General features: G+C 51.7%; 1 protein-coding gene across 1 annotated transcript in view; it reads left to right on the top strand.

Moving 5' to 3' along the window:
• The window catches only part of ABCC1 (ATP binding cassette subfamily C member 1 (ABCC1 blood group)), a 126,110-nt gene that overhangs the window by 102,166 nt on the left and 1,951 nt on the right, over positions 1-21,993 (top strand). Inside the window, exons 19-29 of the mRNA XM_019666077.1 lie at positions 2,433-2,523; positions 4,532-4,667; positions 6,885-7,092; positions 9,196-9,506; positions 13,111-13,310; positions 14,901-15,027; positions 16,039-16,140; positions 18,293-18,439; positions 19,729-19,887; positions 20,583-20,749; positions 21,540-21,734. Coding sequence (XP_019521622.1) covers positions 2,433-2,523; positions 4,532-4,667; positions 6,885-7,092; positions 9,196-9,506; positions 13,111-13,310; positions 14,901-15,027; positions 16,039-16,140; positions 18,293-18,439; positions 19,729-19,887; positions 20,583-20,749; positions 21,540-21,734 — 1,843 coding nt within the window. The remainder of the gene's footprint in view (positions 1-2,432; positions 2,524-4,531; positions 4,668-6,884; positions 7,093-9,195; positions 9,507-13,110; positions 13,311-14,900; positions 15,028-16,038; positions 16,141-18,292; positions 18,440-19,728; positions 19,888-20,582; positions 20,750-21,539; positions 21,735-21,993) is intronic.

The following is a 21,993-nucleotide window of genomic DNA, read 5'->3' as shown; positions in this document are numbered from 1 at the left end:
CCACAACGCCTTGAAGGAGATGCGTGTGGTCAAATTCCTGGCACACGGTGGACGGACAATAAATGGCACCAGTTTGATCATGACGAGGCTGCTCCTGCATGGTCAAGCCCCAGGGTGCAGGTGGCTGTGGGCGCTCCGAGAAGGGATGTCTTCCAGCAGAACTTCAACAGGGAACGCCACCCTGTCACTCTGGTGACACATAAGGCCTGAGCTGTCCATTGGAGCACACCCATCCCTCCTGGCTTCCATAACTAGCAGTGTGTGGCTGAAGGGCCTGGCCAGGGGCCTTTATGCAAGCCACAGAAGGTGACTCCAGCCACTTAACGACAAGGGTGTTTACTAGGTCACCAGGTAGCTCAGAAACCGAGGGCAAAACTGGACACACAGGACTCGGGAAATGGGAAGTTCGGGAACGAGATTCCTTTAGGACTCAGGTGGGACTGTCTTGGTCCTTGTCGGGCCAATGACGGTTCAAAGCTCTGGGAGAGGGGTTCCGATGGGCTGACCTTCGGCAGCACCCCCGGCTTGACTGGGGGAGCCAGGCCTGCCGAGACCACAGGAAGAGGGGGAGGGCTAATCCCCTGCCAAGAAGACAGAGGAATGGTGGACGGACAGGGTCACGTTGCCCTTCCTGGACTCTGAGCCCCTCCCCCGGCAGAGGAGAATTTTCTAGCAGTGCATCGGTCTGTGGGCTGAGTGGGCTGAGAAGGGGAGGCCGCCACAGGAGGCCAGTGCACGGAATCCCGTCCAGTCCTGGTGGCTGGTACTGGCTGACGAGCAGGAAAGGGAGGGAAGGCTGAGGCTTGGAGGGCGGCCTGGGAGCCGGGGTGACAGCTGGGGCCTCTCTGAAGCACCCACCCCCAGGGCAGGCGTCTCTGGGAGCCCTTCCAGGCCTCCCCATCTCTGCACAGAGAGAGGTGGTCAGGGCCAGCCAGGCCTGGGCCCCGAGACTGGCATGGCCATGAGCACCAGTGCATGTGGCTGCGTGGGAAGTCCTGCCTGTTATCACGCTCCTTTTTTGTTCGGTTTAGTTTTTTTTGAATTCAGAAAAGATGCTGACATTAAAGGAAACGTTTACAGTGGTGGTTCTCAATCCTGGCTGTGCACCAGAGCCCACAGAACACGTTTACAGTACAGATAGCGACAGCAGCACCGTGGTGTACATCACGCTGTGCGTGACCGACACACTCATCCTTCCGCTCATGAGGGGAGGGCCTGCTTTTATTCCCATTTTCCACACGTGGACGTTCACACGTGAGGCTCAGAGTTTTATCGCTTTCCAAGTACACACAGCTAGGAAGGGGGAGAGCGACTCTAACTCAGCGTGGCAGACTCCTTGGCAGACTCACTGCTGGCACTGGACCCTGGGCATCCCTGGGGGGTTGGTTCACAGCCCAGATGGAGAATCACGACTTGGAACACTCCTCCCCCCACATCCCCGCAGTGGGCCTCAGCTGTCTGTCTGCTTTGTCTTCCCATGGCTGTCACCCCAGAGAGCCTGCCTTTTTGGGTTCTGCTCTGATGCATGTCATATCAGCATGTTCCCAGGTCACCCTGGCTGCGTGTTTATCCCCTTTTGTAATGTCTCTCCTGTTCTGGGGTCAGCCCTTTGAAGCCCTAGATTATGCTTCTATCTCATATTTTCATTCTCTCTCTCTCTCTCTCCCTCTTTACCAAATAGGAAATCAGGGCAGAGTCAGGGGTAATACATGTGTCACTGAGTAGTTGGGAAGATGAAAGGAGATAATATATTTCAGCACAGCACAGAGGCCGAAACACTCACGTGATAAACGTTAGCCATCACCGTTGAGGTTATGGTGGTTAGTGTTGATGGGTGGGCACTTCCTGGGATTGGGGCAGACAGCTGGCTGCTGTGCCCCATGGTGGCCATATCAGCTCTTAATACTTCCTTACTATTGGGGGAGCAGCCACTGCCCCAGGTACCCCCTACCCTGGACCTCCTGGACCTCTCTGATCCAGCAACCAAAGGGTTAACTCCTGGCATGGCGGGGACCCCTGGCACTCCACTGGCTGGTGCCATGTTAGCTGGTGACCCTTGGGGACCAGAGAGCTGTGTCCTTTCTCCTACATGGTTCCCTGCATCCTGGCCCCAAGCCTCATGCAGCAGAAAGACAGTCAACTGAACAGGATTGTACCTGTCACCTGTCACTGCTGACACAGGGCACGTGCCCTGGGCCACTGGGGCCCTCCAGACGATTGTAAAACCATCCCTGCCCCGAGGGAACTCGTAGTTAGCTCGCTGGTAGTTAGCTCCTGCTCCCCAGCCGAGGGCCTCAGCAAAGCAGGTCTTGCTTTCTGAGCTTCCTGGCAGCCAGATCATTGGTCACTTCCGAAGTGACACGTTTTCCTTGTCTGTGATTTTGGCATTGCCTCTTGAAACCACGATTCCCCCTGTGTCTGTCTCCTGCCAGGGTTAGCAGGCCTGAGCGGTCCCGGGAAAGAGACGAAGCAGATGGAGAACGGCATGGTGGTGACGGACGCTGTGGGGAAACAGCTGCAGAGGTGAGTGCAGGGAAGGGACGCTTGTTTCTGTGAATTTTCCAGGCGCCACGTTTCTGCCCCCACCTGTGGGGAGATGGGGGGCGGGGTGCCGGCAGTGTGGCTCTATCTACCCAAAAGGGCCTTCAGCTCTCCAGGGTTGTGGAAAGCACAGGCTTTCTGCCTCCCCAACCCCCAAGCCCCACCCCAAATCCTCTGGGGACCTCACTTTCTAGAGCACAGAGGCCCAGAGGCGGGAGGAGCCTGGCACTGTTCCCACCAGGTGGCATGACCCACGCAGGCCTCGTGATTTAACCGTCCTTCTGCACTTCTGAGAAGTGCCCTGCATGGTGTGGCCCTTTGCCACAAGTCACTCCCGAGGGGACTGGAATGTGGTGGCTTTCATTCAGAATAGTCACAGTAACAGGACAGTTGCATTTTCCACACCACTAGGATCCAGGCAGGGGGGCTGCCAAGCCCCGTAGCGTCTCTTGAACACGGAGGTGTAGTTACTGTCACCTCCCCAATTTGCAGGTGAGCAAACTGAGCGCTCCCCACAAGTTATGCAGTCGGGGAGGAGCTGAGCAGATCTGAGCCCAAGTCCGGACTCTCAGCCAGCACTCCTACATTCTGTGCTTTGCTGTTTTAAAGGCGGTGGCTTCCGGCAAAGTCACTGGGTATTTGGAGGAGCCGCGTTCCGCAGACTCTGTTGCTTAACCGCTCTGTGCCTCAGTTTCCTCATCTGTCAGACAGGGTCTGTGGTGCACCCACCGCATAGGGTCGTAGAAAGGCTTTCGTGATACGGTGCATGGGACCCACTTAGAACTGTGCCTGCCCGGTGCCACCGGCTCTCAGCAAACAGCCCTCAGCCGGGGTTGGGGGTGCTGCCTGGCCCTACTTCTCTTGGGGGATTTCACAGAAAGGGGCTGGGAGGAGACTGGCACGAGCCGCTCTGCCCCTCAGAACACTGGCCGAGGTGCCCTCCTGGACTCAGATTCTTATCATACTGGACAGGTGGAAGGTTTCCTTGTCTCTCAGCACACCTGTCGAGGTGGGGAGCTAGGCATATGCGCACAAAGCACTTACCACAGTGCTGTCTAGGAATTCTGCTGAGGCAGCTGTAATGAGGCAGTGCCCACAGGTGGTCCTAGGGCACGGGCAGGTGACAGGGGGAAGCTTGCTACAGAGAGCCCTGGGTGGACTGAGCAGAAATACACAGAATACTGGGGGAATTACTTTCCTGTTGCTACATAATAAATGGCCACAAATTAGTGGTTTGTTGCCTCACCGTTTCTGTGCCTTGAGGGGTTCGGGGCGTAGCTTAGCTGACTCCCCTGCTCAGCGTCTCTCACAGGCTGCAGCCAAGGTGTTGCCCAGGCTGGGGCCTTATCTGAAGGCTTGGCTGCAGACGGATCCACTGCCACACTCACGTTGTTGGCAGGACCCAGTTCCTCGTTGGCTGACTGGCCGCAGGCCGGAGGCCACCATCCGTTCTCAGCTCCCAGCTCCCAGGGCCTCTCCAGCCTGGACACTTGCTTCATTGACGCAGGCAAACCAAGAAGGCGGTGGGAGAGCGGGTGACCAAGACGGGTCACCCTCCATCCATCACCTTTGCTTGTGTAGGTCTGAGCCGAGGCTGAGGGAGGCAACCTGTGTGATCGCGCACGTGTACGTACACACACACACACACACACACACACACACACACACACACATCCCCCCATGTCATCCCCCAAGATTATAAGTCCCTAGGGAACAGGACTGCCTTGAGAGGAAAGAACTCTGGGCCACATGATCTCTAGTAATCTATGCCGTTATGAGCACTGCTCTCTAACCAACTGAGCTAACCGGCCGCCCCGAAAAGCGCTTTGAATAATGCCTTCCGTGGGGCCCTGGGGCACGACCCTTCCCCACTCCGGGTCACATCTGTAAAATTGGAAAGTTCGAGCTGGTTTGGTACTCGGTTGGGGCTGCCAACCCTGCCCAAGGCTTCCTTCCATTGGTTGACACCTGCGTGCCTTGCTTTTCCCAGACAGCTCAGCAGTTCCTCGTCCTATAGCGGGGACGTCAGCCGGCACCACAACAGCACGGCCGAGCTGCAGAAAGCTGGGGCCAAGAAGGAGGACACGTGGAAACTGATGGAGGCAGACAAGGCCAAGACAGGACAGGTGAGCTGACTCCCTACACGAGGACGGTGGCCAGCGTTTACAGAGCATCCCTGAGTGCTGGCGCCGTGCAGAGGGTGGTGTTTATATTAACTCGTGTCTTCCTCACAAGGAGCCTCTAACAGTGCTGTTGTAAGCGCTGGAAGCCGAGGCCTGAGAGCCTAGGTGACTCGCCCAAGGTTGCGGCCGGTGACTGGCAGAGCTAGGATTTGAACCCTGACTGTCGGACTCCAGAGCTGGCATTTGCAGTCTCTGCTGTACTGACTGCCACCTCCTTTCAGCAGCTGAGGGCCTCTAGTTAGCTGTAAATCAGAGCTTCCCACCACGCAGGGTCCAATTATTTCAGGTTGTCACCAACACAGTGCGGAAGAACATTAAGTTACATTGTTTGGAAAAATGGTGGGTTTTTTTTTTCCGTTTCTCTTTTAGCCCTGATGCTTACATCAGAAAGAATCTCAGTGGGCTGCTAGCTTGTCTTTAATCCTTAACTGTCTTAGTCCGTTTGGGCTGTTGTAACAGAATATCGTAGACTGGATGGATGGATGGCATAGAAACACATTTATTGCTTACACATCTCTAGACTGGCAAGTCCAAGAGTGAGACACCAGCAGATTCAGGTCTGGTGACCGTTAGCTTCCTAGTTCATAGACGGCTGTCTTTTTCCTGTGCCCTCACATGGCAGAGGGGCGGGAGGGTCTCTCTGGGGTCTCATTATCAGGGCACTAATCCCACTCACGAGGACTCCACCTTTGTTAATCCCCCCCACACCCTAAAGGCCCCAGCTCCTGCTACCATCACATTGGGGGTTAGGATTTCAATGTATGAATTTTGGGGAGACACACATTCAAGTCTCTAGCGCTAACTGTTGCTAACTTTTCTTTGTAACAAGCAGAGTGGGTCTCAAGCTTTCGTTTTGTTGTAGTTTTTTACAGTCATCTGTTTTAGGCAAGTGTCAGTAATTTTCTACTTGTGGCAATGATCCAAAGTTTATTTTCAAAAATAAATGTGGTGGTTTTTTTTTTTTTCTTTTTTAAGAACAAGGAAATCGAGTTTTTAAGAACAGAGAAATAGAGTTTTTTAAATAAGTGAAAAGTACACAGATAAAGAAAAACTACCAACCCAGAAAGGCAGTACGGGGTCGCATGAGGGTGTGTGTTCAGACCTCCCTGGATGCATCTAACCCAGCAGTTCTCAACCTGTGGGTCGCAACCCCTTTGGGGGTCGAACGACCCTTTCACAAGGGTCGCCGGGTACTTGTATGTGGGCGTATCTGCATGTGGGCCTGGAGACCGATAGAGGAGCGGTGTCTCGGTTCCTAAGACCATCGAAAATATGTGTTTCCCGATGGTCTTAGGTGACCCCTGTGAAAGGTTGAGAACCGCTGATCTAGACTCTCCTGGGACCCCCAGTTCCCGGCTTCTCCCCGCGTTTGGCCATCACCTCCATGGCCGGGGACAGAGGTGGCTGTAGTGTGTCCTCCCCCCTAGCTGACCCCAAGGAGCCAGAGAAATGACTCGACTTAAGAAGGAAGGGCCAGAGCTGCCAGGCCCATTTCATCCCCAGATAACCCCACACCACCCAGAGGAGATGGGCCCCAGTATTTCTTGCATTTCTATAAGGAAAACGGACATGGGGTTGGGAGGGGCTCGTAAACTTGCTGAAGTCAGATCAGGAGGGGAGCTGGTCTCAGCTGCCTGGTCACTTCTGCCTCTGACGCCATCACGTTCCACTGCCCATGAGGAAGGAATCCCCGCGCCTTGCAGAGTCATTCCAGCGACAGCGGGCAGCTCATCTGCACGAGGGACCCAGTTGTGCAATAATCGTGTTCTTTATCCCGACCCCCTCCCTACTATTTCAGCTGGAAGAGCAGAGACTAGAGAAAGAAAAACCAAAAGGAAGCACTCAGTTTTATGCCTCAGCCCTCTGATATTTCTCCTGTCCCCTTTCAACCAGACTGCAATTCTGACACGACTTTTGTGACCCCAAATGCAGTGTGAAAAGCTTGACATGACATTGCACACACACGAGGAAAGATGCCTGGAGTTGGTTGAAACCGAGCCCAGTGGGGGCAGAGACCTTGACTTTCTCTGTAGAATAACTAAGGGGGCGGGTGTCATAGGTGTGAGCACAGGGAGGGGACTGGACCGCGCAGGTGCTGACCTTGGGTGGGTGTGATGAGGGGGGTGCGTTGTGTAAAACCCCCTCTCCCGTGGCCCCCAGGTCAAGCTGTCCGTGTACTGGGAGTACATGAAGGCCATTGGACTGTTCATCTCCTTTCTGAGCATCTTCCTGTTCTTGTGTAACCACGTTGCCGCCCTGGCCTCCAACTATTGGCTGAGCCTCTGGACGGATGACCCCATCATCAACGGGACCCAGCAGCACACTAACGTCCGGCTGAGCGTCTATGGAGCCCTGGGCATCTCCCAAGGTGAGGGCCGCCCCTCTGCACCCCACCCCCACCCCACCTGATATGGGGATTTGGAACCACTTCTGTGTCTTATTAGAAAATTGGTCCCCCTACTTGTCAGGGTTTTATAGACCCCCCCCCCCCCCAGCCAAGCCAAACCCAGATGAGCAGTACCTGTCACACAGTAGACAGTCACATATTTGAGGAATGACGGGTTCTTGTGTCTTTGTTTTACGTGGCCCTAGGGGGTGGGGGGGAGGGGCGGAGCTCTAGTGTGTCCTTAAACAGGTGACCAAGCTGAGCAAGAAAGGCCACCTGGGGCTTTGGTGAGCAAGGGCCCTTGGCTCTTGGTGCTCGGTCAGGGTGAAGGGGTTTCTGCACAGTCTCATTTGTGGACTTGTACCTGCTGTCGGAGGGTGGGAATTAGTTGATACTAGTGGTTCTTAACTCAAGGGACTTTTGGCATTGTAGGGAGATTCTTTTGGTTGGCACAGCTTCAGAGTGGGGGTGGGTCTGCAGGCATCTAGGGGCCTGGGATGCTGCTATGCATTCCTGCAGCACGCATCACAGCCCCCACGATGGGGAATTGTCCAGCCCCAAATGGCAATAGTGACAGGCGAGAAGCCCCACTCTGTACCCTTCTTGTGGCCCCATGAAAGCCCCACTCTGTACCCTTCTTGTGGCCCCATGAAGGTCCCCAAACACATCACTTCCACGTGTTTTAACTTGTTTTACCCTTGCAGCAATCCCGTGAGGTAGGAGCTGGTATTTTTCCCATTTTAGAGATGGCAGACACTGAGGCCCAGAGAGGTTAAGTCAGTTGCCCAAAGTCACACAGCTAATGCTTGGCAGAGCTGGCATTGAACAGGGCAGTCTGGCTCAGAGCCCATGCTCTTAACCACTACGCTACACAGTGTGTGAGCTATGTGGTTGTGTGCCCAGAAAGACTGCGCATCTGTACACACACATGTACACACTCAAGGCCTCTGTTACTTAACGCATGTACAGCACATGTGCACACATTTGCCGTTTTTGAGCGCTTCCTGTGCGCCACGCACATTGTCAGGTGGGCCCCTCACCTTTGACAGTGCTGACAGGTAAGTACCATTGTCTCCATTTCACGGATGAGGAAACTGAGGTGTGGAGCGGTTAAGCGACTTGTGCCAGGTCCCGCAGCTGGTAGGCGACAGGCAGGATTGGGTAGTGCTGGCTCCAGGGCCCGTCATTTTAGCCCCTGCCTCTTGGGTTTCGTTCTTGATCAAGGAGGCCAAGATCAAAGCCTCACCATCCCTCTCTGCAAAGAATGGCTGCCTTCCTGTGGGTCGTTTGGAGGAGTCACACATGTCTTATGAAATGGCTTTGGAAAAAACGAGAAGACATGGATTTCTTATATTTCTCAGTCCCTAAGCCTCTCATAGAGCAAAGCACTGTGGACTCCAAAATTATAACTGAAGGGAGGTGATGCACAGAGAGGGTGTGAGGTTTACCTGGGCTCACACAGCAGCAGTGTCCGCTAACACTAGAGCTGTGCTGCCCTGTGACAACAGCCCCTGGCTACCGGTGGCTGTTTGAATTTCAGTTCATGAAAATGAAATAGAAGTAAACACTCTGTTGTCCGCCGGCACTGGCCCCATTCCAGGTGCTCAGCAGCCACACGTGGTTCGTGGCTCCTGCACTGAAGGGTGCAAACAGAACACTGCCATCCTCACAGAAAGCTCCATGGCACAGGGCTGGTCTGGGGGAGTCCCGCCTCCAGGTTAAGAGCGTGACCCTGGAGCAGGCCACCCCACTGGAACCCCAGCTCTGCTTCCGATTGGCTGAGAATATTGACAAGGGTGAGGGAATTCACCTGTGTGAGCTTCAGTTCCCTCATGTGTGAAGTGGGTAGTGACAGAATTGATACAGTCTTCATAAGGATTAGATACCCGTAAAACTGGTAGAGTGCTAGTGCATAGTAAGTGCTCAATAAATAGTAGCAATCACCGCCACCAGCAGCAGCAGCAGCAGCAGCAGCAGCAGCTGGAAATCCAGCCCTGCTGAGTTCCCATGGTCACGTGGCCTCTAGTCCCCGCCCCCAGCTTGGCCTCTCCCCCACAGCAGAGCTTAACCCTCGAGTGTTTGTAGGTATCGCCGTGTTTGGCTACTCCATGGCGCTGTCCATCGGGGGCATCTTCGCCTCCCGCCGTCTGCACCTGGACCTGCTGCATAACGTCCTGCGCTCACCCATGAGCTTCTTCGAGCGGACCCCCAGTGGGAACCTGGTGAACCGCTTCTCCAAGGAGATGGACACGGTGGACTCGATGATCCCGCAGGTCATCAAGATGTTCATGGGCTCCCTGTTCAACGTCATCGGCGCCTGCATCATCATTCTGCTGGCCACGCCCATCGCCGCGGTCATCATCCCGCCCCTGGGCCTCATCTACTTCTTTGTCCAGGTAAGAGGTGGGTTCCTCGTGGCCTGCAGGGGCCCCGCTGTGTGTCACGCCCCCAGGTGAGCAGAGGGCTCACTCCATCGTACTGTTTGCCCAGCGCAGAGCTGTTGGCGACTGCGCTGGGGGAGCCTTAGGTTTGTCGTCAGTTTTGAGTCCCTTTTGTTTTTCACATGCGATACCCAAATGGACTTTTTTTCTAAAAAGTCGTATTTTTGTAGCGGTAAGTTATAAAAGAAAAAAAAGGTACAGCTATAAAGATGCCTTTATTATTGAAATTTCTCTAAAAATCGTGTGAAATTCTCTGGTTCCCAAGTCCCCTGTAGATAATGGAGATGGAATAACAGCAGCTTCAACAAGATAGATGTTTATGTTTCTCTCTTGTAATAGAAACGTAGAGGTAGGCTACTCGGGGCTGCTGTGGCAGCTCCATGGTGTTAATAAGCCAGACTCCCATGCTGTTTCTTTGTTCTACCAGCTTTGCACGAGCTTTTCATTCTTAAGTTGGTCTCATGGTCCAGGATAGCTACTGGTGCTTCCAGCCATCACATCTGTATTTCAGAAAACAGGACCGAGGAAGGGGAACAGGCAAAGGAGCATGAGTCAGCATTGCTTGTGGTTTCCTAGGTTATTGCAGCACAGGTTGTGTTTCCAGGTGACAGATGAGTGTGTTGAGGCCCTAGCAGCAGAGCTGGGTGTGTGCACTCATCTGTGTGATCCCAAAGCTTGCGCTGGTAATCATGGTACCGCCTGCCCCTTCTTGCCCCTACAAGGTCAGCTGCAGCACAGTTGCTAGTGGGAGACGGTGGTTTAGATGGGAGCCTAACAACTGCAATCCAAAATAAGTAAGAAATTGTGAAGTGCTCCATGCCTAAAACTGCACTGGGCCCTGCTCACGTAGGGTCCAGGAGGCCTTGGTCGTCAGCTACCATGGAGCGATTCTGTGCTGGAACCTTGTGTATATCTTTAATGGGGATACTTAGCAAGGCACTGTTACAACACCACCCGTTTTATTTCTCAACAAAGGAAATGGATGTAGCAGAGGATCGGATTGTGTACACAGTGTCATTGTAACCAAGAGGAAATGCACGTAACAAGTGGGAAGGGCTGGAAAGGGAGGCAGAAAAACGGAAGCATTGGCTGCCCGAGGGTTGGGATTATGGGAGAGGTTTTTTGTTTTGTTTTTTGTTTGTTTGTTTTATGGCTTTTAGCTAAATATACACTCATCCCACAACCCAGCAAGTCTCACTACTCAGTAAATATGCAAAAAAAATGAGAGAATGTATCCAGCTTAAATATATATAGATATATAGATAGATAGATAGATAGATAGATAGATAGATAGATATAGATATAGATATAATGTGCGAGAATGTTCTTAGCATCTTGATTCATAATAGCCCCAAGCTAGAAACAGCTCAAACATCTATTACAGGAAAAGGGATATTGACACAATGGAAATGACTCAGCAATAAAAAGGGAGGAACTGCTGGCACACACAGCGTAGAGGAATCTCACGCGGACTGTACTGATCAAAAGAAACCAGACACAAAAGAGCATGTGCTGTGGGATTCCGTTTCTAGGAAGTTAAGAGCAGGCAACAATGATAGGGCGACAGAAGTGAGACTAGTGACCATAGGAGGCGTTGAGTTTGAGAGGCCCCAAGAGAATTTTGTGGGGTGCTGAGAATGTTCTAGATTTTCATCAGGTAGTAGGTATACCATCATAGATAAAAGTAAAAAAATCCAAGCTGTAAAGATTTAATGCACTTTCCAGCAGATATATGTTATATCTCAATTAAAAAGTGGCATTTAGGTGGGCGTATGCATGGGTATATATATACACACACACTTTTTCTGTTTGTGACAAGATTTAAAAGGCTATACACTGGAATTTGAATAGTGTTTATTTCAGGATATGGACTTCATGTAACATTTATTTAATCTATCTCTGTCACCCACCCACCCCCATATACTTTTAAGTGGATATACATTACTGATTTAATTTAAAAGTAAGTCATTTTCATTAAAAGGTCATGTGAGCGGGGTAAGGTGATGTGGGATTCGTGGGGGCTTCTCTCTTGGTGGAATAAGGCATTTCTGCTCTGTGGAATTGTTTGGCACCCACAAAAACCACTCGGATGCATGTCTCAGGATCTTAGTTCCCAGCCCGCTCGCTGCCTGGCACCTGATGGGCTTGTGGAGCGTTCATTTTTCTTCACGAGCACCAGGCACTGCCCTGGTCTCTGAAGAGTAAGGGAAGTCCGGGGGGTGCGTTACGTCTCCTGGAAAAGTTTCAAAGGGAAGCTAATATTAGTTTTTAGAACTCAGATTATTTCCTAACAAAAATTTGTCTCAGGCTAGATTTTCACAGTAAATAAAATTCTGAGGACTTGACAAGTAGAGTCCGTCGAGCAGGTAAGACAGTTTAGAACAGTTTCCATCCGGGATGTTTAGAAAGAAAGCCAGTGAGAGGAGGTGATCGTGGCCGAGGATGATGAGGGAAGATCCCCCGGGGACCTTGGTCCATGCCGTGGGGTTTGGATTTCATTCAAGGCAGTGGGCGCCACTGGAGGAGAGATGTCGTCTGGCCCACGTTCGGGGAATTGGCGGAACACCCGTTCTGGGACTGCTTTCAGAGGCTTGGGAGCCCCAGAAGGCTGCCCAGCTCTGGGCTCAGATTACTGCGTGAGCTGCCACCCAGGAGAAAGCCGCCACGTCAGGACGTCAGGCCCATGAGAGCCACCCGTTTCATTTGGTGTGCTCTGTGGAAGGTGTCTGTCGCAGGGCAGGAGGCAGGCAGCCCCGGCCCCGACCACTCTGCTCATCCCTCCGGCTCTGTCTGTAAAGCGGCTGCATGTAACTTTTATCCTTAGCGCCTCTGGAATAGGGACCCTCGGTCTCACCAGTTCCATTTGTGCAGGTGACATAACTACGGCCAAGAGCGCTCACGTGTCCTTAGGTGACCCATCCAGCGTCTGTCCACAGCTCCTGGAAGCTCCCAGTGGTGATTTGCTTTGGTTCCGTCTCCAACTAGAGCTTTTCTCTGCCCGGCCCTGGCTGAGCGCCGGGTTAGGGCAGCAGCAGAGCCGATGTGGTCTCGACTCACAGGGACGGGTGGACTGAAGGTTTGAGCTGAGGTCTGATTGTCCCCAAAACGTGTGCCTAAAGCCACACTGCTGGGTCCATAAAACCCTCCAGGTCAGTGGCTACGGAGAGGCTGTATGGTGCAGAGGTTAGCACTTTGCCAAGCTGCCTGGGTTCGAATCCCAGCTCTGCACTTCCTTGCCACGTGACCTTAGGGAAGAGGTTAGCCAACTTCTTGGTACCTTAGTTGACTGGTGGTGAGAAAGGACCGGGCACCTGAGAGGTTTTTGGTGAGTATTAAATGAGTTGATACACGAAAGTATTTAAAACAGTGCCTAGGAGGGTGGGCGCCACCTAAGTGTTAGGTGTTATTGGCGTCACGGCCGTCGTCCTTGTTGGCTCTGTGCCTGCAGCTCCCCAGTGAGCGGAGACGCCTGTTAAGAGCAGCCCAGCTCCAGTTGTTTGCCTCCTGGGGGGTCTCCTTGGGGCAGCTCCGCCACCGCTCGCTTCCCTTCTCCCTGCAGAGGTTCTACGTGGCTTCCTCCCGGCAGCTGAAGCGCCTGGAGTCTGTCAGCCGCTCCCCGGTTTACTCCCACTTCAACGAGACGTTGCTGGGGGTCAGCGTGATCCGGGCCTTTGCGGAGCAGGAGCGCTTCATCCACCAGAGCGACCGGAAGGTGGACGAGAACCAGAAGGCCTACTACCCCAGCATCGTGGCCAACCGGTGGGCGCAGCGGCCGGGCAGGGGCGCGGGAAGGCCCTTAGTTCCTGGAGGGGCGGGAAGCCCAAGTCAGGCCCTCCCGGAGAGGTTGGGTGGGCTGGGTGAGTGGCAAGGGCCGTCCGCACTGAAAGCAGATGCGAACTGTGAGCACCCAGCACTCCAGGGACAGAGCGTTCTTCTGACCAGGAAGCCCTGCAGGGACCGTCCTTCAGCTGTCATCCTGTACAAGATCACCAGGGATGAACAGCTCAGCTATTGAGTGTTTTCTACAATAGTCCCCGGCTCAGAGGTGATCACCTCTCACCCCACCTGCCCCCCCATGAGTAGGAGAAGCTGTTCCTAATATTAGGTTGAACCATGTGAAATTGCCATTTGGGGCATCAAGAATGGTTTGAATAATAATTCATCTAAAAAAGGGTCAGGAGCTTGCAAATTATTGGCTGAATTTAGAAAAGTGTCAGATTTATCCCTGAAATAGTGTCCTCCTCACGCGCCGGCATCATGATATATTTTTTGAGATGTGGGATGGAAAACCCCGGGGAGGGGGTAACGGCACCCTGAAAGTGACCCCTCAGAGCCAACCGCCAGTCCGTCGTACATAGTATAGCCCTGTAGCAGGAGACTGGGTAGGGGACCTTTCTCCCCCTTGCAGAGGTTTTAGGGAGTTTGTCAAAGTCTGGGTCTGTCTGTGTGAGAGGAGCTCACGCCCGTGAAGATCAGTCACGTGGCTCTTCAGGGCTGTCGTGGAAAAACAGGTTCACACTACCATCTCCCTAGAATGCATTACATTTTGAAACATTAATATTCCTAATGCTGTGTGGTAGCTTACCAAAGTTAGCTTTAAACCATTAAAATATCTGTTTATATTTTTTAAAGTAACATAATACATGTTAATGTTTCTGAGATGAGGACAGAGGCCGATCTGGGTCTGGGGACATTCAACAGCTGCATTGAAAACGGTTTATGTCTCAACCTCCCTCTCTCCTGCCAAGAGAAGGTTATTTTACATCAGTGGTGCCTCTTACCGTTGATGACTTCTTAGTATTTAGGAATTTTCCAGGACACCTTTTTTCAAAAATGCATACATGGGTTATATTTTAAAGGTTTCAATGAGAAAAAGTTGGTTTTTAAAAAGGCAGGCTTGGGCGGCCGGTTAACTCAGCTGGTTAGAGCACAGTGCTCCTAACACCAAGGTTGCCGGTTCGATCCCCGCATGGGCCACTGAGCTGCACCCTCCACAACTAGGTTGAAAAAACTACTTGACTTGGAGCTGATGGGTCCTGGAAAAACACACTGTTCCCCAATTTAAAAAAAAAAAAAAAGGACAGGCTTTAGTTTCCTGGGAAGATTGCTTCTGAGAACTGTTTTAATCCCTGGGGTTGCCAGGTGATGAGGAATTACTGGGATTGCGCCCCTTCGGACCTCCTCCTCCCTGTGCCTTATGAGCAGGGCAGAGAAGGCCTCTCTCAGAACTCGCAGGGGTTATTTCAGTTAACAAAGGTGGCCCCCCCCCCCCCGAACCGGAAACCAAGTCTCTGAAAAGCTTACTCTGGGTGTGTGTTGTCTGTCCATCTGTCTGTGTGTCTCATGCAGGTGGCTGGCCGTGCGGCTGGAGTGTGTGGGCAACTGCATTGTCCTCTTTGCTGCTCTGTTTGCCGTCATCTCCCGGCACAGCCTTAGCGCCGGCTTGGTGGGCCTCTCCGTGTCTTACTCGTTGCAGGTAAGAGGGGATGCTCTTGTTGGATTTCCCATTTCTCGTAAGGGGGAAGCCGGCTGTCAGCTTCTTGAGGCTTGGCTTTGAGTCCCTGTGGGATTGATTGGTGGAGAAGAACGGAGTTTGCTGGAATTTGAGGAGCGAGTCTAGAGCCCAGTGACCGACTGGAGCAGGAGAAATGAGACATGTGGCCTGCATGCTTCCAACTATAAAAGAAATGCTGTTAACACTATAAATTTCCCTCAAAGCACTGGAAGCACTGCTTTAGCGGCATCTCTCAAATTTTTTTTTTTTTAAGATTTTTATTGGGGAATTGGGGGATGGGAACAGTGCTGGGGAATTGGGGGAGGGGGAACAGACAAGTTGCTGTCATTTTGTTCTTCAATCTAGTTGTGGAGGATGTTGCTTCACTGGCCCAAGTTGGCACCTTCATTGCGCTCTTCTCTGGTGAGGCAGATCAGTCACTGGCTTCTGGAAAGCGGCCGCTCACTGCGGCTGCTGGCTGCTCACGCTGGGTGCTGGCTACATACGGTAGCCCATGGCAACCCACTGCCACAAGGACTGCAGCCTACACCGTCGCCGGCGACTCATGGCAGCCCAGCTCCAGGTTGAGCTGTTGTTCAGCATCTTGGCTGTGGAGGGCAGTGTCACTGGCCCTCATATGTGGGATCCGAACCGGGGCCCTCTGGCATCCCAAGCCAGTTCTTAACCATCGTGCCACTCGGCCGGCCCCGGCATCTCTCAAATTTTGATACATTGAAAATTTTTTTTTTGATGCATTGTGTTTTCCTATTATTATATAGTTCAAAATGCTCATTTCCTTTCTCACTACCAGTGTGGCCCATGGGTGATTTTGAAATGCGGTGCTTGCTCAAGAGATGCAGTAGAGCAAGTCTGGGTGAAGGCTCTATGTGGGGTTGCTGTTTTCTGTACCTTTCTCAACTGAACTATTTCATAACTCATAATTACTTCATTAAAATAAACTCCAGCTCACTGTAGAAACTCTTCCACGCACAGGTCACCGCCTACTTGAACTGGCTCGTTCGGATGTCGTCAGAGATGGAGACCAACATTGTGGCGGTGGAGAGACTCAAGGAGTATTCAGAAACCGAGAAGGAGGTAGACGAGCCCCCTGGCCTGACCTCTTGGCCTTGATCTTCAGCGTGGCTTTCCCCAAAAGAAGCCTCTTACTTAGCCCAACAGGCATCCTCTGTCTGACAAAAATAATCTATTATTTGTTACGTATTTTTATAGGGGACTTGTATTATGGAAAGGAGACTAGTTTCCTTTTAAAATACGTTTTAAAATTAAGTATATATGAGTTAATTAAAAGTATTCAAAGTCAGTAACAAGAGAATCAGTACATGGATATTGCAAAAATCATGATATTTGTAAGGGAGTTTACCAAGTTGTTTATAAATGGAGGAAAGGTAACCTAGAGAGGGATGATGGCTTATTCAAGGTCACACACGTTTGGTAGGACCCAAGTCTCCAGACTTTGGTGCCACGTTGCCCGTGATGATGGCCGTATCCTGCCTGCACACCACCACCAATATCAGTAGCAGTGATAATAATGCCCGTAACAGTAATGCCTGGAGATGCCACCTTCCCGCTCACCACCAGTAATAATAGGGACACGTATTGTGTCCTTGTGGAGGTGTCAGGCCCTGTCCTAAATCATTTCACCTAGAGTACTTCATATAATCGTGACACAGCCTTATAACTCACCTTCTATTCTTATCCCCATTTTATAGGTGAGGAAACGGAGGCACAGAGAGGTGAAGTCACCGGGATTTGGGTCTGTGCCATTGTGCCACACCGCCGCCCAAGAACATGCCCCATAGGAATGAGACCAAGGCGGCCCCAGTTAAACTCTGTTGTCTTAAAGGATTTACAGAAGTGACCTGTGCCTCTGGTCCTTTAATGCTCTGACGTGGTGAACCAGGTCCTCCCTCATCCAAGAGCATTAGTCAGAAGGGTGTGAGCGCCCCCTGTGGAGATAGGCGTGCATTACACCAGGAGTTTCCCACTCTATTGAATTTTTTTGGTAACAGCTTTGTGATATAATTCACATGCAGTGCAGTTCACCCATTTGTTTTTTTAAAAACGTTTTACTTGTTTTTACCTCTTTTAATTGTGTTTATATTTTTAGAATAAGAGCATATTTGAAAAATACAAGAGAAAGTAAAGATCACCCAGAGCCCTACCACTATTAAGATATATTATATATATATTTATGTATTTATATATTATATATAATATATATCGATAGTTAGAAAGCCCCACTCATTTCTCTCTACGCCCTTCTGTGTTTTTATAGCATGTCCTTTTCATTTATATACATAGATTATACAAGGGAAATATGCTTGTTGTAAGAAAAAATTAATCTAAAAAAATCCATGGGGAAGAAAGGATGAAAATTCTCTTTTCTTTGTTCCCTCCATTCCTGTCCTCCCCCAAAGATAACCCCGAGCCTGGCCCAGAGCATAACCAGTTGTAGATGAACTGTAGATGAACAGGAAATGATGAACTGAACTAAAACGCTTTTCAGAAATAGGGGTCGTGTGACCCCAGGCAAGTTACTCACCTAACTCTGTGTGTCGGTTTCCTCGTGTGTAAACTGGGGATAATGGAAGGACCCCACTTAGGGGACTGTAGTGAGGATTAAATGAGATGATACGATAGAGTGATCTTGAAGTGTTAGCTGCCGCTTTTATTGTTGTGCTCCAGACTTAAAGGCAGTCAGTATGTGCCTGTCAGAGAAGACCACTCACTCATGGATTCAGTCCATAATTATTTATTGAGCACCTACTATGTGCTCTGGGTCCTGGGATATAATAGTGAACAAACAATAAAGAACCTGTCCTCATAGAATGGTTATCCCAGTGGGTGTGGATGACAGAATAGACAAATAAATACATACGTAAAGCGGTAGGTGCTCTGAAGGGGAATGCAGCAGGGGTGAAGAGAGAGGGGTGCAGGGCTAGGAGGGTGGTCTGAACTGACCTCAGGTCTGCAGGATGAAAGAGAACAGGCTGAATGGGTAGTTTGGGGACGAGCAGTCCAGGCAGAGGAAGCTGCAAGTGCTAAGGCCCAGCAGCAGGATGTGGGGGTGTATTAGAGTCATTTTGGGGAGCAGAGTAAGTGAGAGAGAGAGGGAGGTGAGTTTGGAGGGGTCGTGGAGCCTGGCTCCCATCGAGACTTGGGGCATGTGAGATGGGGACCTCAGATTCCTTATTCACCCCACCCCGCCCCTCCTCACCGCTCACAGGCTCCCTGGCGTATCAAGGAGATGGCTCCAGCCAGCACCTGGCCCCAGGTGGGCCGAGTGGAATTCCGGGACTACGGCCTGCGTTACCGAGACGACCTGGACTTGGTTCTCAAGCACATCAACGTCACTATTGAGGGAGGGGAAAAGGTGGGTGCACACTGTCCCCCCACCTGTTCACAATCGTGTACAGGCCGTGACCAGACAGATGAAACCAACTGCGTCATTCCCCTAGTCCGTCATGGTTCCGTGCAATGGGATGGAGTGGCCATTTTTTGGAAGGGTTGTGAAAGGAAAAGCTGCTCGGAGAGTATCTGACAGGGTTGCAAACGGGTAGCCTGAGAGCCACATGAGGCCCACAGATGGGTTTTGAAAAACAGCTGACTAGGTTGCAAAAATTGAAAAATCTTGAGCGTTTTATATAACAATCCATTTCCTGCTTTTCTTGAAAGATCACATCACCTAGACACTCGGGGCCCATGTCCCCGCCTAGCTCTTTCTGGACAAGATGTGAACTTTCCAATTCACTCGGCCCTTCCCCACCCCACCCAGGTACCTCCGTGGCCCCTGAGTAGGCACTGAGTTTGCAGTCTCTATAGAGTAGAAAGATGTCACCATCACTGCTGGGAATGGCTCCAGGGACATGTGAAACTGTCAGAAATTTGAAACATACCCGTGGTCCCAAGCTATTCCCGGAAGACGTCCTTCTTCCCCTGAGACCCTCAGACCCTCCTCAGGAATTAGACCAAGGGTCTTCCTGGCCGTTTTCCAGGGGACAGTGCTGCTTTTGTCTCTGAACATAGGGACCTGCTAAACTTGTCCCTAACACAAGGCTCAGAATGCTCCGTTCCCGCGAGACAATTTCTGTAACTTACAGGGGGATGAGCAGAGAGGGCGGCGTTGTCACTGAGGCGTTAGGGCTTACGTTACCTCAGGAGACTGCTCTGTGACATCGCTGTCAGAGGTGGAGGAAGTCTGCCTCTACGAGCCCGGATGAGAAGGCGAGGCTGTAGGCGGACGTCAGGAACGTTAATCCTGGGCTGTTACATGGGGAGCCCTGAGACCAGGCCACATCCGTAACCCCTTTTTGCTCACACAGCTGGAGTAGGGAAAAGGGGGTGTGCAGGGGGTTCTGCTTGAATCTTTGGGCTATTTCAACAGCTCAGGACGGGAAACTTAGCATCAAAGAACTAAAAAAACAGCGTGAGGGAAATACCTGATTATTAATATTATCTTGAGTTGAAAATACTAGGAACTATTGAAAAACAGCCCCTAAAGTAATGTCTCTGGGAAGCTTGTGAGGGCTATGGTGGGAGTTGGGTTGACCAGATGACTGAAATTCTCTGGGGCAGATACCTAAAATGAGGGTATTGTGGGGCAGGAGGTTACCCCCAGATACCAGCATTCCCACCTCACGCTGGGCCCTTCCTGTCCCACAGGTTGGCATCGTGGGGAGGACAGGAGCTGGGAAGTCATCCCTGACCCTGGGGTTGTTTCGGATCAACGAGTCTGCCCAGGGAGAGATCATCATTGACGGTGTCAACATCGCCAAGATTGGCCTGCACGATCTCCGGTTCAAGATCACCATCATCCCCCAGGTGGGGCCTGGGTGGGGCATGGAGGGTGTGCTGAGTCACTAAAAGTGATGTATGTGTATTCTCAGCACAGATGGAAATGTGTTCCTCCTCTGTTATTTTTATTAAAATCGTGCTGTGTTTCCTCTCCTGACACCCCTCTTAGCATATAAATAATAATGGGAACCCACTCCTGCCCCACAGTAGGCTGTTTCCTGAGTGGGACACTGGCTTCTCTGCCATCCATCAGTCAGAACAAAAATCTCTGACCCTCCAAAGATCTAAATAAGAAGTAAGAATTTTCTAGACTAATTCCCGAAGGTGGTGATTTCCTGATATGTTGCTTTTTCATGTTATCATCCCCAAAATTTCTTCGGAGATTCTTTTTTGGGGGCAGGGGATGGGGAGGAATCCACAGTACTTTACGATTAGAAATTAACCATGCTGCATCTCCCTTCTGGGAGGTTCCTGACACGTTTGCATATTGAAGTCTCCGGGGAGTCTTGCAGAAAGTAATCTATTTTATGTCACCTAACCCAGGGTTTTCCAGACTGTTTTTTTCTCATTATTAACATCTCTAGAAGTAGAGATTCCAAGGAAATCTAGAGCCCCATCGGGAACAATTCTGGGAAGAACTTTGTGTGGCCCGCGTCTGTGCCCCATCCACGCCCAGCGTGACAGGAGCCTCACGGGCCATCTACTGCCTTCTCTCTGAACAGGACCCCGTTTTATTTTCGGGTTCCCTCCGCATGAACCTGGACCCGTTCAGCCAGTACTCGGATGAGGAAGTCTGGACATCGCTGGAGCTGGCTCACCTCAAGAACTTCGTGTCGGCCCTTCCCGATAAGCTGAACCACGAGTGTGCAGAAGGCGGGGAGAACCTGAGGTGGGCAGGAGGGTGACACCTCGACGAGGCCCCTCAGCCTCACCTCGGTCAGGGTGCTTGAGGAGCCTGTCCTTTTGCATCAGTGTGGTTTGAGTCCCAGCCCTGCCACAGAGGAGCCTTTTGCCTCCTGGAGTCTCCGTTTCGGTACCTGTTTCAATCCAGGCTCATGTTACCATGAAACAGGACCAGGATGGTCGGTGTATTTTGTTCCTCACACCAGCTCCGTTCAGCTGAGAGTGACTATCAGTTGTTAAACCATTGAAAGGGTTCTCTTCCAGTTGGTAAATAACACTGCTGAGCTGCTCAGACCCACTGCTGCCCCAGCTGCCTTGGCCCTTCTCCCGGGTTCCACCCGTGGCCTGGCATCTAACGTGTTAATGGCACAGCAGGGAACCTCTGAGTCCAGCTCCCGTGTCATTAGGCAGTGCCAGGTTCAGTGATCCATCACATGACAACCACGCACCAAACCTCAGGCGTGTCCCGCAGTAGCAGGGGTGGCCAAGCTGGGTGGCTCTGTTAACCTGTCACACTACCCATGCTGAATTGATCAGTTATTTTGGACGTTGCTCTGAGCCCTGTGTTGAGAAGAATCCTGAGCCTGCTGCTAGCTCAGCAGGAAGAACATTCTGATCGAGGCCTCACGTCTGCGATAGGTGTGGACGTGGTAGTGGCCATGGTCTCCCGGTCTGAGCAACACCGAGCTGTCACCTCCCTTCTCCCCGCTCAGGCCCGTGCTCAGCGTCTGGGGCGGTTCTCACACTCTGTCTCCTGGTCTTTTTCTCCCGGTCAGTGTCGGGCAGCGCCAGCTTGTGTGCCTGGCCCGGGCCCTGCTGAGGAAGACGAAGATCCTTGTGTTGGATGAGGCCACGGCGGCCGTGGACCTGGAAACGGATGACCTCATTCAGTCCACCATCCGGACGCAGTTCGACGACTGTACTGTGCTCACCATCGCTCACCGGCTCAACACCATCATGGACTACATGAGGTGAAGCCCCTGGCACAGGAGGCCCGGTCACTGACTCCTTTTATTTATTCACCCAGCACCATTTTTATGCCCCGTGACAGCCCCAGGTGGTGAAACCTCTCTTTATCCCAGGTAGTGCCCAGTGTTTCTGACATCACCCAATCACTTAATCAACACACGTACGGAGTGCCTGCCACATTCCTAGCCCTGTTCCGGGTACCGGGGTCTCAGCAGGGAGCTATCAAGACGAGGAGCCTGCCTCAGAGACCTTATAGATTAG

This window comes from Hipposideros armiger, unplaced genomic scaffold, assembly GCF_001890085.2.
Source record: "Hipposideros armiger isolate ML-2016 unplaced genomic scaffold, ASM189008v1 scaffold_460, whole genome shotgun sequence".
Taxonomy (NCBI): Eukaryota; Metazoa; Chordata; class Mammalia; order Chiroptera; family Hipposideridae; genus Hipposideros; species Hipposideros armiger.
This window is presented reverse-complemented; position numbering and strand designations above follow the sequence as displayed.